The 14,296-nt window shown below is 35.4% G+C and overlaps 1 protein-coding gene across 5 annotated transcripts in view; it reads right to left on the reverse strand.

Annotated features, from left to right (window-relative positions):
* Positions 1-14,296, reverse strand: part of RPS6KC1 (ribosomal protein S6 kinase C1) — a 178,674-nt gene that overhangs the window by 120,295 nt on the left and 44,083 nt on the right. For all 5 annotated transcript variants that reach the window (XM_055319061.1, XM_055319065.1, XM_055319062.1 and 2 more), the window contains one exon: positions 6,422-6,515. In XM_055319061.1, coding sequence (XP_055175036.1) covers positions 6,422-6,515 — 94 coding nt within the window. The remainder of the gene's footprint in view (positions 1-6,421; positions 6,516-14,296) is intronic.

A 14,296-nucleotide genomic window follows, 5' to 3' on the forward strand; every position in this document is an offset into this window, starting at 1 on the left:
GCCTCCAGGTTCATATCACAGAGATTCAAGTCTCAGGGCTATTAGAGGGCCCCAGGTGACCGGTTAAAAAGCAGCTACAGACATGAGGGGTTTATATAGCATCCCAGTTCACCTACCTACCCTCACCTTCTGTGCTTTGAACTGCTCAGAGTAGGGCAGTCTAGTGAAATCTGTCTAGGACACCACCTCTGAAAGACAGGCACCAGGGGAAAAGGTTGAGTTGCTATAGAATAAATCTTTATACTATAAACTATCAGAAATCTGTATTTGAAGACCATCTGCAAAAAGAGATCAGTTTCCTTTAGAACAACAGGTGGTCTGTCATGGTCAACTATATATAAAATACATGGCCTCATTATTATTAGCTGATAGCTTTCACTGAGCACTGAGGTTCAGTCAACGAAAGGGAATTTCTACTTTTCCTAGTAGCAATGACTCATGCTTCACACACAAAGCAAAATATCTAGCCAGCAGAACAAAGGTCACCCTGAGGTAGAAGACATACATATCAATCTCCATTAAGAAACAAGCCCTTATAAATATGATTTTAGATGACTAAATCTAAAACTTGATGCTAATTAAGACTCCAGTATTTGATTACCAACTTATCATTTAGAAATAACTGCTGTTATGAAAAAGTACCATTCCTTTGATGTTTCACATTTTTATAATGTCCTGAGGACAAGTCTTTGCTTCACCCTTGAAAATGTTATGAAAAGAGCATCAGAATATCTACTGCATGTTTGGTGAAAAACAGAATAACCTCAGAAAACAACACATCAGTCAAAATTACAACCCTAATACTGTTATCAACAACAAAGATCCCTGACTTGGCTTCCCTTTCTACCTAATGAACTTTTTATGTTGCTACTCTCCATAATCTCCTCTGCAAATCAAACCTGCTACCCAGCACTCAAGTAGCTCACACTGAGCTTTCTATAACAAATAGGTATTCTCATTGCTTCCCTCTCCATAAAATTAAATCTTCCCTTTCAAAATATACTTGCTGCTGAATAGTTGGAGTGCCTGGACCACCTTAGGCACATGGCTTTACTTCTCTGAAATTCCAATTTTTAATTGTAGAGTAAGGGATTTATCTATATCATTCTTTCTACTCTAAAACACTTTCCATGACATATTATGATTTTTTTATTTCCCCCCCCAGCCCTAAAATCCTAATACACAACATTATCCTCAATAGCCCTAGGGTTTTTAAGAGTCAATATTTATAATTTGTATCATTTGTTTTACATGCACACATAGAATGACACATTCTCATTTGTGTTTGAGAATAATGATCCGTTCCTTTTTCCCTATTTAAGCTCCCTCACCAAATAAAATTCAACTAATAAGGACAATGAATAACAGTTAAGTAGATAAGCACTTAAAAGAAAAAGAACTTCAAAGTGAATAAGCCTTCTCTCATAATACAGGAGGGCCTAAAATAATCAGAGTAACTAGATTTAGAGTTCTCATGGTGCCACCTAGTGGACATTCACATTAAATTCTACTTTAAATTTAAATGACTTTTAATTAGGCTTTCTAGATTTTGTAATTTTACACTACTCCATGTAGTGCGTAGACTTTAAGTTCATCTGAAAAATAGATTTAGGCTATTAAGTAGCCAATCTACTGAAGAATATTCCTTTTTTAAATGATCCCATTTCAAAAATAAATAAATAAATAATCCCATTTCAAAGCATCAACTTTAAATCAACTAAACGAAAATAATACAAATAACAAAAAGAAAAATATCATAATAATGAAATGGTACATTGATACAGATCATTTTCTTCAAACTTAAATAACTATACACCCTTCCAATTAGTCTCCCCTAAGAGTTTAAAACTCATCAACATTATTCAATTTAATACAGTTTAACTCTAATCTTCATGCTTTAACGAATTCCCCCATCAAATAAAAACACAAATCTTGAACTGAAGGCGATTTTAGAGATCCTTAACATAGACCAGCAATAGATGCTATTATCAAAATGTACATTTCATTTACTCTAAAATGGCTACTTCAAGACAACTTAATAGATCCTTTCTTGTGTCTACAATTGCCACAAGTGAGCCCCATGGAGCTCTTAATCCACAATTTACTACAAAAAAAAAAAAAAAAGTAGATCTGGCTATTCCAGGAGACATTTAAGAACATTCACTCTTAAGATTTACATATAAGAAGCTGATCTCTCAATTTGTATTTGTGGTTATGATCACCTAATTATTTTCTCTTGTTTGCTGCATACACCTGGAAAATGTCCCTCCCATAACTGCAGAGGAAGTCAAGCAACGTATTAGGAAGAGGAAATGACACAGGTTACCAGATGAGAGTCTACCAACATCAAAGGCTCCAATATAAAGGCCAGCATGGCAGTAAAGCAACTACATCCTTCAAACAGGCCAACAGATGAGAGAAACATGTCAAGAAGCTCAATTCCCATGCACCATTTTGGCCAGATTTCCACAAATGTGATAGTAACTTCATAGCTAAGTTTAATCAAATGAAAAGATGCAAGTTTAAAAAGGAAATAAGATGTTAACAATCAAGTCAATCTTCTTTCATCTTTAAAAATATATGTAGTTTAATTTCTCCGGACAAAGGAGATAAAGAGTGACCTTTTCATTTTAAAAACATAAAACAATATTAACTTTTTTATCTAAAAACCTACTGAATAATTTTATAATTTTCAATTTCATATTAGATAAAATATATTTACCAGTTAATTACCAAATTATTGGTTTTATGAAACCTTAAAGGAGTTTTCTCTATCCCACTATCAAATAATGATAATTTAAAAAAAAAAACATTAATCCAGCTCTTTATGTTTTCTTCAGAAAACTTTCCTTCAAGGTAAATTAAGACCTGTTGATTGCATTTTTATGGTACTAATAAAAATAATGATCATTTAGCCTCTACATCTGTTCTCTGAGAGGTGATATACTTGCCATGTCATTCTAACTACTGAAGGACCTTGAAACAGCAGACTATATATTAAGATTTGCCCCTCTGGCTCATTTCACTGGCAAACTAAATCACAAGTATGAAAAATGAATACACCTTTGAAACATCATTTAAAATACTACACTCAGAGGAGTTGTTATAGAGTGAATCACTTCCTCACATTTTGGCTCTAAATCCAAACCACAAGCACTTGCCACCACAATCCCTCTACAACCTTCCATTTCACTGTGTACCTGTGGGGCTTGGCCGGCTGCCAGCTTTTCTGCTCTTTTGCTAGGAGAGGCCCTCTCCCTTTGCTATCTCAGGGGCTTGCAGACCTTTTGGTAGGAAAGTATATCTTCCACTTCCCCATTATGCCAGACAATCTCATGATATTTAAAAGTTATTTCCCCTCTCAAAAAACAATGAATTTGCAAGCTGACACTGTGATCTGTATTAGTCAACAAGGTGTCTTTCAGCAGGATTAATTAGTCAGGCAAAAGGGCTTTTAAAGGGAGGGGGTAAAAAACACAACCATTAACAGCTTTTCTAGTTCCACATTTTGCATTCTTCATGGATCACAGCATGTTCCAGAGATGGTAATGCAGTTGGAAAACTGAACTATGCGCTGAAAGGATAAAATGCCAGTATTACTTTTAGGTAGCATAAGTATTTTCTAGGTTGTTTTTTTTTTTTTAAGATTTTATTTATTTATTCATGAGACACAGAGAGAGAGAGAGGCAGAGACACAGGCAGAGGGAAAAGCAGGCAGAGGGAGAAGCAGGCTCCATGCACGGAGCCCGACATGGGACTCGATCCCAGGTCCCCAGGATCACACCCCAGGCTGAAGGTGGCGCTAAACCACTGAGCCACCCGGGCTGTCCTTTTCTGGGGTTTTTAACAAAAAAAAAAGTTGCCCCCAATTTCTCTCATAAAAGCATATTCCTAAAAGATAAATCCTTCCAAGGAAAATGCATCTTTTGGAAACTTCAAAGGTAAACCCTGGAACAACTGCTTTAGGTAGAGCGGCCCATACCATCCCACTGTGCCAGAGGCAGCCCCAGTCTTGATATACTTATTAAAGCATCCTCTTTACTTCTCAGAAGTGTGAGATCCAGTTTGGACAATAAATTACAAACTCATCCTAGTTTTAGGTAATATCTTTTTTCTTTTTACCACATTTTTACCCTGAACAGCTTTCCAGATTCTAGAACACTATCCGAAGAAAACACATTCCTAATAATAATGCTCCTCCCCTTCTTTTCCAGATGATAACAAAAGACCTCTGTATCATTCCATTCGTGATGACCTAACACTAAAATAGGTTCTCAGACATACATCTCCTACCATAGCTGATTCACACCTAGTTAAAAAGGCTTATTGAGCAGTCCGGGTGGCTCAGCGGTTTAGCGCTGCCTTCAGCTCAGGGTGTGATCCTGGAGACCCGAGATCGAGTCCCACGTCGGGCTCCCTGCATGAAGCCTGCTTCTCTCTCTGCCTGTGTCTCTGCCTCTCTCTCTCTGTCTTTCATGAATAAATAAATAAAATATTTTTAAAAATAAAAAGAAAGAATAAAAAGGCTTATTGATATCAAAAGAATATAACCATTCCCAAGTCATGCAACCTTATATTCCTATAACAAAACACAAAGGAAGAGAAATTAAGAAGCATTCTACAATTTCCAAGAACTGTACTCTTCACTGAACACTCTCCTACAAATCTTTCTAACTCATTTGTCCATTATTGGATGTCACCAAATTAGCACATTTACAGGCAAAAGATACCCTTCTCCTCCTTTCTCAGGAAAAGAGTATCTCGGAGGTAATGGCCAGATCAGATTATCCCAAATAAAGTTACCTTCCAAGGAAACTGGCTCTAGAAATAGAATCACATTGGGATCCCAAGCAGGGACCAGATTTTCCAAAGCCTGGCAAGGATCTGCAGATCAAAACAGGTTATAGGGAACAGGTACTTCCCCCCCCCCCCCAAGACAAAATGGATTGTAAACTAAAATTACTGTCAGCAATGTTTTTTATGACCTTGGCTGATTCAGTATGGAGTCAAAGGTATTGAGGACCTAATGGAAACCCCTGGGCCTGAGGTCCCCATACATTACACAAAACACTAGGTATAAATGAATGGACTTTGTTTTTAAGTCAATGGGAGCCACCACAAAAAAAAGAAAAAAAAATGAAGAGCCAATCATGTCTCAATGCAGTGGCAACAAAAGAAAAATAAATTTTATGAGACTGACATGCTACCTACTGTGCTAACAACGCACCTGAGAAACAAATTTTAAATGCTTCAGCCTACACAATGGATGGGAACTTCCCGCTCCTACCAAATTAAGATGGGAACTTACTGCAATAAACCTGTTATCAATGTGTCTGCTGATATATAATATTAGTACATATCCCTACAAAAACATCACTGAAATGAGATTATGGCCTCCCATATTAAGCATCCTCCTCTACCATAACCTATAATCCACGAAAAAGATCAAGATATATCTAGTCTATGATTTTACTTTTATATAAAACAAACCTAAGCCTCCTCAAATAAATCTAATTACCTATTTTTAAAAACTCTCCCTCCCTGTCTCCAAATCTCTTTTTCTTAATTCCAAAATCTTCCCTGCAAGAAAACTAGCTAAGGAAATTTAAAGAATAAAATGTATGGATTTTAACTCTTCATAAAAATTCAAGGATGGGTCAACTAGAGAATAAAACAAGAGATTAAGCATCTTTTAATTAAAATGATTAAAATTTCAAAAATTGCACTGGTTTAGATTCACATTATTATAAAACATACTAAAAACACTAAAACTGCTTAGGTTTATTCTTTCTCGGAACATGACTAAACTTTTAAAATCAGTTTTGAGGGGATCCCTGGGTGGCTCAGCGGTTTAGCGCCTGCCTTTGGCCGAGGGCGCGATCCTGGAGTCCCGGGATCGAGTCCCGCTTCGGGCTCCCAGCATGGAGCCTGCTTCTCCCTCCTCCTGTGTCTCTGCCTCTCTCTCTCTCTCTCTCTCTCTCTCTCTCTCTCTCTCTCTATGTTTATCATAATAAATAAATAAATAAATCTTTTTAAAATTTAAAAATAAAAAAATAAAACCAGTTTTGAAATTGTCTAAAAGTCAGACACTACTAAATAAATTTTAGCAAAATATTCTTAACACCAGACAATACAAATTGTGAACATTCATTGTACCACACTTCACTAAATCCAATATGCTGTTAATTGTAGGATAAATCATTACTTTATATTTCACTAAGAAAGAAAAAAAGCTGTCAATTAAATGTAAGATATCATTGACCCAACATCACTTGCTCAGTATCAGTGATATGGAAGGAAAAATAGTATCTTAGAATTGGTGAAATACTCTCAAATTCCTATAGCCATCTATTCTTTTGCAATTCAAATATGATTTATAGTTTTCTGCAATCAAAATCATGAAATGAAAAAAATATCATACCTTCTGTACTACACTCAGGAAAGCTGTCAACGAGGGAATCAGAATAAGCTTCAGCAGGACCAATCAATTCAGAACCATCATTAATTATTCCACCCTAAAAAGAGGAGAGTAATTGTGTTTCATTTTTAATAAGAGTACTTTTAAAATGAGTAATAAATGAACAATAGTTATCTCAACTTTACGTAAGGATTACAGAAACTATTCATCTGTTAAACTAGATAATAATTGCTTTAAAAAATCAATAGGAATATCAGTACTGTTCATCAATTTTTACAAATGTACCACACCAATACAAAGTATTAACAATAGGGGAATCTCTGTGAAGGGGAAAGGGGTATATAGAAAAGGACTATACTTTCTTCTTTTTTTTTTTTTTTTTTGGAGTTTTAGTATTTATTTGAGGGAGAGAGGGCACACACGTACAGGGGAAGAGGCAGAGGGAGAAAAAAACTTAAACAGACTCTGCGCTGAGTGTGGGGCCCAATATGGAGCTTGAGCTCATCACCCTGAGATCAGGACCTAATAAGCCAAAATCAAGAGTCAGAAGCTTAGCCAACTGCATCACCCAGGCATGCCTGAAAGCACTATACTTTTATTTTTTAGCACTATACTTTTTGCACAATTTTTCTGTAAACTAAATTGCTGTAAAAAAAATCTTTAAAATCTATTTTAATATATTAAAATTCAAAGAAATATTATAACATCATATGGCTTCTTATAAAAGCATATTTTTTAAAACTCTATAAAAAATACTCACTTAAACACAAGAAAAATAAAACATCCACCAACTAAAAACCATTATTCAGCATCCTTAGTGACTGGTCATTCGAATTAGTAATAAATATTGGGACTCCATTAGAAGCCATTTAATTTTATCAAATTAAAAACTACAATATGGGACACCTGGGTGGCTCAGTGGTTTAGCGCCTGCCTTCAGTCCAGGGCATGATCCTGGAGCCCGGGATCAAGTCCCACATTGGGCTCCCTGCATGGAGCCTGCTTCTCCCTCTACCTATGTCTCTGCCTCTCTCTTTCTGTGTCTCTCATGAATAAATAAATAAAAATCTTTTTTAAATAAATAAAAATTTAAAAATAAAATAAAAACTACAATATATCACACAGTACCTCAGTGATTCCAGAAGTACCTTAAATTTGAAAATCATTTAGACATAATAATGTATGTAAAAGTAAAATTAAACAAATTTAAGATATTTGTATTATTTAATAAATACAAAATGGATTTTTCCATATGACCATTATTTTAATTCTGTATTTAGGTTTGCAAATTAAACTATTAAAAAACTGTTTTCTCTTATTCTATGTGCAACTAGAGAATCTTACTCCATGTGCAGCTAGAGAATGTACTTAGCAGGTAAGCAGTGGTGGTGTGATTTTGTGCTGTGGTTTTGTAGACAGTTCCAATCACAGGTATAAAGGCTTATAATCCTTAAATAATTATAACTAATTAAAAAATAGCTTTCCTGCTCCTTAACATCTTTCCTTCTACCTTCCACCAATAGTTCCATGCCCCCAAACACTCCTATCGGGATAGCAAAACCTAAGAGAAACATAAGACCTCTATTTCCTCTCTTCTTCACAAAGAATTCAACATCTCTCTTTACATAATCAAAATTCTCCCTTCCCGCTTATCTTTAAGAGAAATTAGGGATCCCTGGGTGGCGCAGTGGTTTAGCGCCTGCCTTTGGCCCAGAGCGCGATCCTGGAGACCCGGGATCGAATCCCACGTCGGGCTCCCGGTGCATGGAGCCTGCATCTCCCTCTGCCTGTGTCTCTGCCTCTTCTCTCTCTCTCTATGTGACTATCGTAAATAAATAAAAATTAAAAAAAAAAAAACTAAAACAAGAGAAATTAGAAATGGTCCCTCTCAAATTACCAACTTTTACTTCCAAGAGTGTTAAGTGAACTAAAACTTTAAAACAATTATTCTCTTTAGAGGCAAGAATTTATATGACTTAGTTCTATTTGTTTATTAAAATATTCAAATCAGGGGATCCCTGGGTGGCGCAGCAGTTTGGCGCCTGCCTTTGGCTCAGGGCGTGATCCTTGGGCCCCGGGATCGAGTCCCATGTCGGGCTCCCGGTGCATGGAGCCTGTTTCTCCCTCTGCCTGTGTCTCTGCCTCTCTCTCCCTCTCTCTGTGTGACTATCATAAATAAATTAAAAAAAAATTTTTTTTAAAAATTCAAATCACAGTTTATATCTGAATTTTTCTCCAAAACATTAGTCTCTACTTCAGACTAAGCCATCCAAACCAAATCTTAAAAAAATATGCAAATATCTCAAGAATATTAATAGAGAAAGCTGATTTTATTTACAATCTTACTTAACAGGAAGTGCCCTTCAACTACTATCTCTTCGACCACCAGGTGTGTAAGTTTAAGTTACTTATCTATAAAATGAAAACATTATCTATAACTCAAGTTGTTAGGACTACAAGATTTCATACATGTAAAGTACTTAGAACAACATAAACACTCAATAAATTTTTGTTAATATTAGCTGATACAAGATCTGTTTATCAGATTAAAAAAAATACTAAAGAATGCAAAAAACATTTAGCTCAGAATTCCAGAGAAATTTTATTTACCTAATTTAACAAACAATATTATACAAAGTAAATAATAAAGAGTAAATCTTTAATTAAACAAAATAATAAAAACTGTTCCATAGGAACTCAAGGGAAGTAGTGGGAAAATAAGCCACAATTCTATTTTAATCTCTACATTAAATCTCTAGATTAGTTGCTATTTTGATCTCGGGACCAAAAACAGTAACCATTTGGTGTTCTTCATTACACAGTAGACAGAAACTCTTATTACACAGCATCTAAGTTTTTTGTTAACGAAATGTCAATCTGGGGAGTGATGGAGTTCAGTTATGATGGAATAAGTAGATTAGCAAATGCTCTCCCCAAAAGGCAATGATGTAACTAGAGAAAACCGTCAGGATGACCATTTGAGGACTCTGGAAATTGACCAATAGCCTGGGGTTGCTCCCACCTTCCATCCCAGCTGGGTTGCCATGGTAGTTATATAAGGGCAAGACAAGTCTTGAAATTCAGCGGGTTCACTTGCAGAGGAGGCTGGCATGATTTGGATTGAAGCAGAGAAAAAAGTCCATACCAAACAGTAATATCAGTAATAGTAATAATCTCAGTGCCAAAGCACAGTGGCTCAGCAAAACATGAAGTTGCAGCAAGCAAAGAACCAGCATATTAGCCAGACATTTCGCAGGGAGATACAGGAAATACACAGCCATTTGGGTTCTTAATAAGCTCTCTACCCATCCATGCAGAAGATCAGAGAGAAATGGAGCTATCTGGGGGAACCCGGGTGGCTCAGTGGTTGAATGTCTGCTTTTGGCTCAAGGCGTGATCCAAGGGTCCTGGGATGGAGTCCCACATCAGGTTCCCCACAGGGAGCCTGCTTCTCTCTCTGCCTATGTCTCTTCCTCTTTCTGTGTCTCTCATGAATAAATAAATAAAATCTCCAAAAAAAAAAAAAAGAAAAGAAAAGAAATGGAGCTATCTACAAGTCCCTGGCAAACCATGATGTGTACACACACACACACAGAGGAAATCCAAGAGATCCCAAAAGAAAGCAAAAGCCAATACAAACTTAAAAACTGCTCAAACTCTGAAAATACACCAGGAATCATCAGCATGTGGAAGCAGCATATAATGGAACAAAACGTTTAAATACAAGCAAAGACAAATCACTGGCTGACAATTAAGCTATGCTGATACAGGACTAATCCCTGGTTAGCAGTAGGGATTAGTTTAAAAATACAATAGAAATTAAAAATTGAGCAGAGATAGATATCAGCATACACTCACTACCCACTAAACAGACTGCACAGATTCAGTATAGACATGTTACTACACACACTAACAAAACAACACTAACAATCCTCAGGGCAAAAACTGGAACTCTGATCTGCTATGTTACCCAAAACTTCCAGTTTTCAACAAAAAAAAATCACAAGACACTCAAATTAGAAAGTGTGTGCACCATACATGGCAGATAAGGAGGAGAAGCAATCAATAGGCACTAACTCCAGGGGGCAAAGACATTGGACTTAAAAGGCCAAGACTTCAAAGCAGCTATTTATAGAAATTAAATAATTGAAGAAAGTTGCGATTAAAGAATTTTTTTAAAGATTTTTATTTATTCATTTGAGACAGAGAGATGATACCAAGAGGAACATGAGCAGGGGCAGAGGGAGAGAGACAAGCAGGCTTCCAGCTCAGTGGGGACATGGGGCTTGATCCCAGGACACCAGGATCATGACCCAAGCCAAAGGCACACTCAACCATGTGAGCCACCCAGGTGCCCCTACAGAATTTTTTAAAGTATGATATTTTAAAATAAATAAATAAAGTATGATATTTATGACTCATGAAATAACAAATATAAATAAATATAAATTATAAAAATGAACCAAATGCAACATTATTCATAAGATCCAAAAGTAGAGATAATTCAAATGTCTGTCAACTGATTCATAGATAAAGTATGGCATATTCATATCCATCTAATGGAGTATTATTCAGCCATATAAATCAATGAAGCACTGACACACACACTACAACATGGATGAATCTTGAAAACATTAAGCTAGGTGGGTAAAAGAAGTCAGATGCAAAAGGTCACATATTATATAATTCCATTCACATGAAATGTCCAGAATAGACAAATCCATCAAGACGGAAAATATATTAGTGGTTGCTAGGAGTTAGGGCAAGTGGGGAAGGAAGAGTTAAGTGCTAATGGGCACAGGATTTCGATATGGGGTGATGAAAATATTCTGGAATTAAACAATGATAATGGTGGCACAACCCTGTAAATATACTAAATGCCACTAAACTTTATACTTTAAAATGGTGAATTTTATGTTACATGAATCTCAATTCTAAAAAAAGAACCAGATAGAAATCATAGTAACAAAATGCAACTGATTTGAGAAAGATGAATAATAAATGAACTTAAAGATCAATAAAAACTCTCCAAAATGAAAATCATAGGAAAGAAACACCTAATAAGAGAATCGGAGAGCTGTAAGGATAATAGTAAGCATACCAACTTACATGTACCAGGGGAGAGAAAAAAGTTGGAAAAAATATTTGAAAAGATGAGGCAGAAAACTTTCAAGCTTTGATGAAAAATAATCATCTACCAATATAGGAATACAAATTAAACCCCAAATGGATAAAGAGAAAAAGATGAACACCTTGAGTCACACTACTAAAAGACAAAGACAAAATTCTGAAAGCAGCAAACAGAAAAAGACTTCTATATCAGAGCCACAGTAAAAAATAACAAACAACTTCTCATAAAGAACAGTGGAGGGGATCCCTGGGTGCCTCAGTGGTTTAGCACCTGTCTTCGGCCCAGGGCATGATCCTAGGGTCCCAGGATCGAGTCCCGCATCAGGCTCCCTGCATGGAGCCTGCTTCTCCCTCTACCTATGTCTCTGCCTCTCTCTCTCTGTCTCTCATGAATAAATAAATAAAACCTTTTAAAAAAAGAAAAAACAGTGGAAAACAAAAGGTACTGAAATTACAAATTCAAAATACTAAAAGAAACACTGTTCATCAATAATTCTATATATCCAGAAAAACTATTCCTTTAAAATGAAGGGTAAACAAAAACACTTCCAAAGACTAATAAGAAAATCTGTTTCTAGCAAGCCCACCTTACAAACACAAAAAAATAAACTATAGGAAATCCTTCAAGCTGACAACAAATGGTAATTTAAATCTACCTGGACAAATAACACCAAAAAAAGATAACTATGAGGGTAAATATAAATGACTACACAAATATATATTCTTCTCTTTTCATCTCCTTAATTTCTTTAAAAGACATCTAATCATAACACTATATTGTTGGGTGTATAATATATTTGAGATATACATGATAATAACACAAAAAAAGGATTGACTACAGCTTTATGAGCAAACTTTCTATTTTACTGGAATTAAGTTAATATTAATCTCAAGAAAATTGGCATAAATTAAAATGCATTATTTTAATCCCTAGAACAACCATTAAGAATATAAATTAGGGAACACCTGGGTAGCTCAGTGGGTTAACCATCTAACTCTTGATTTAGGCTCAGGTCATCTCAGGGTAGTGAGATTCAGCCCTGTATCAGGTTTACTCTCAGCAGGGAGTCTGCTTGGTATTTTTTCTCACCCTCTTAACTTAAAAAAGCATAAAAGGGGAATTTAAATGGTACAAAAAAAAGTATCTAATGCAAAAAATGACATAAAGGAGAAACAAAAGAACAAAAAGCATATGAGATATATAACATTTGGCAAAATAGCATATTTAAATATAAAAGAACTAAATATGCCAATTGACAACAGCAATTTTGAGACTGGATAAAAAAATAAGATCAAACTACATAGTGCATGTAAGAAATAGCCTTTGGATTCAATAACACAAATAGATTGAAAGCAAAAGAATAAAAACAGAGGTTCCATACAAAAAGAGACCTAGATGGTCTTTATTAAAGAGTGATTTATATTAAAATCACACAAAATAGATCTTAAGACAATAAATATTACTCAAGATAAAAAGGGACATTTCATAAGGCTAAGAAAATCAACTTAGCAGGAAGTTATAACCACTATAAATACACATGCACATGCCAACAGAGCCCCAAAATAAATAAACATTAACAACTGAAAAGACAAACAGAAAATTCAACAATAATAACTGGAGGCTTCAATACCTCACTCAAAATAATTGATAGAACTAGACAGAAAATCAGCAAAGATACAGAAGGCTTAAACATCACTAGCAACTAATTTGAACTAACTACAATTTACATAAAATTCCAACTGATAACAGAACATGTATTCCTTTCAAGCACACATGGAACATTCTCTAGGACAGGTGGTATACTAAGAAATAAACCAAACCTCACTAAATTTAAAAGAACTAAAATCATACAACACATGTTTTCTGACCACAACCATTAGAAAACGAAACTAGATCTCAACAGTAAAAGAAATTTTAGGGGGAACACCTCGCTGGCTCAGTGGGTGAGTATCTGCCTTCGGCTCAGGGCGTGATCCCAGTCTTTGGATCAAGTCCCACATCGGGCTCCACTCAAGGAGCCTGGTTCTCCCTCTACCTGTGTCTCTGCCTCTCTCTGTGTGTCTCTCATAGATAAATAGGTAAAATATTAAAAAAAAAAAATTAGGAAATCAACAAATATTTGGAAATTAAAAGAACATTCTTCTAAATAACCAATGGGTTCACAGAACAATCACAGAAGAAATTTTTAAAAATGCATTGAACTGAATAAAAATGATAAACAGCAATAAATCCAAGCAAGCAAAAGGAAGGAAATAAAGTTTAGAGTAGAAATCAATAAAAGGAAATATAGAAAAGAGAGGAAAATGAATGGAGAAAAATCAACAAAACCAGGTTAGGTTTTTTTTTAAAAAGATTTTATTTATTCAACTGAGAGAGAGCAGGGGGAAGGACAAAGGGAGAAGAAGTAGGCTCCGCTCTGAGCATGGAGCCCAATATGGAACTCTATTTCAGGACCCTAAGATCATGATCTGGGCCAAATCAGATGCTTAATCAACGGAGAGCCACCCAGGCACCCCAACCAGGTTAGTCTTTTGAAAAAAAATCAACAGTATCAAACTTTTAGCTAGACTGACCAAGAAAAAAATAAATAATATACAAATTACCAAAATCATGAATGAAAGAAGGGACATCACTACCATCACTACAGAAATCAAAGGCATTATACGGAAATACTATGAACAATTTACACTAATAAATTACACAGTTTAGATGAAAATTCCTGGGAAGGGACAAATTACCAAAGCCAA

The sequence above is a fragment of the Nyctereutes procyonoides genome, unplaced genomic scaffold, assembly GCF_905146905.1.
Source record: "Nyctereutes procyonoides isolate TBG_1078 unplaced genomic scaffold, NYPRO_anot_genome, whole genome shotgun sequence".
NCBI lineage: Eukaryota > Metazoa > Chordata > Mammalia > Carnivora > Canidae > Nyctereutes > Nyctereutes procyonoides.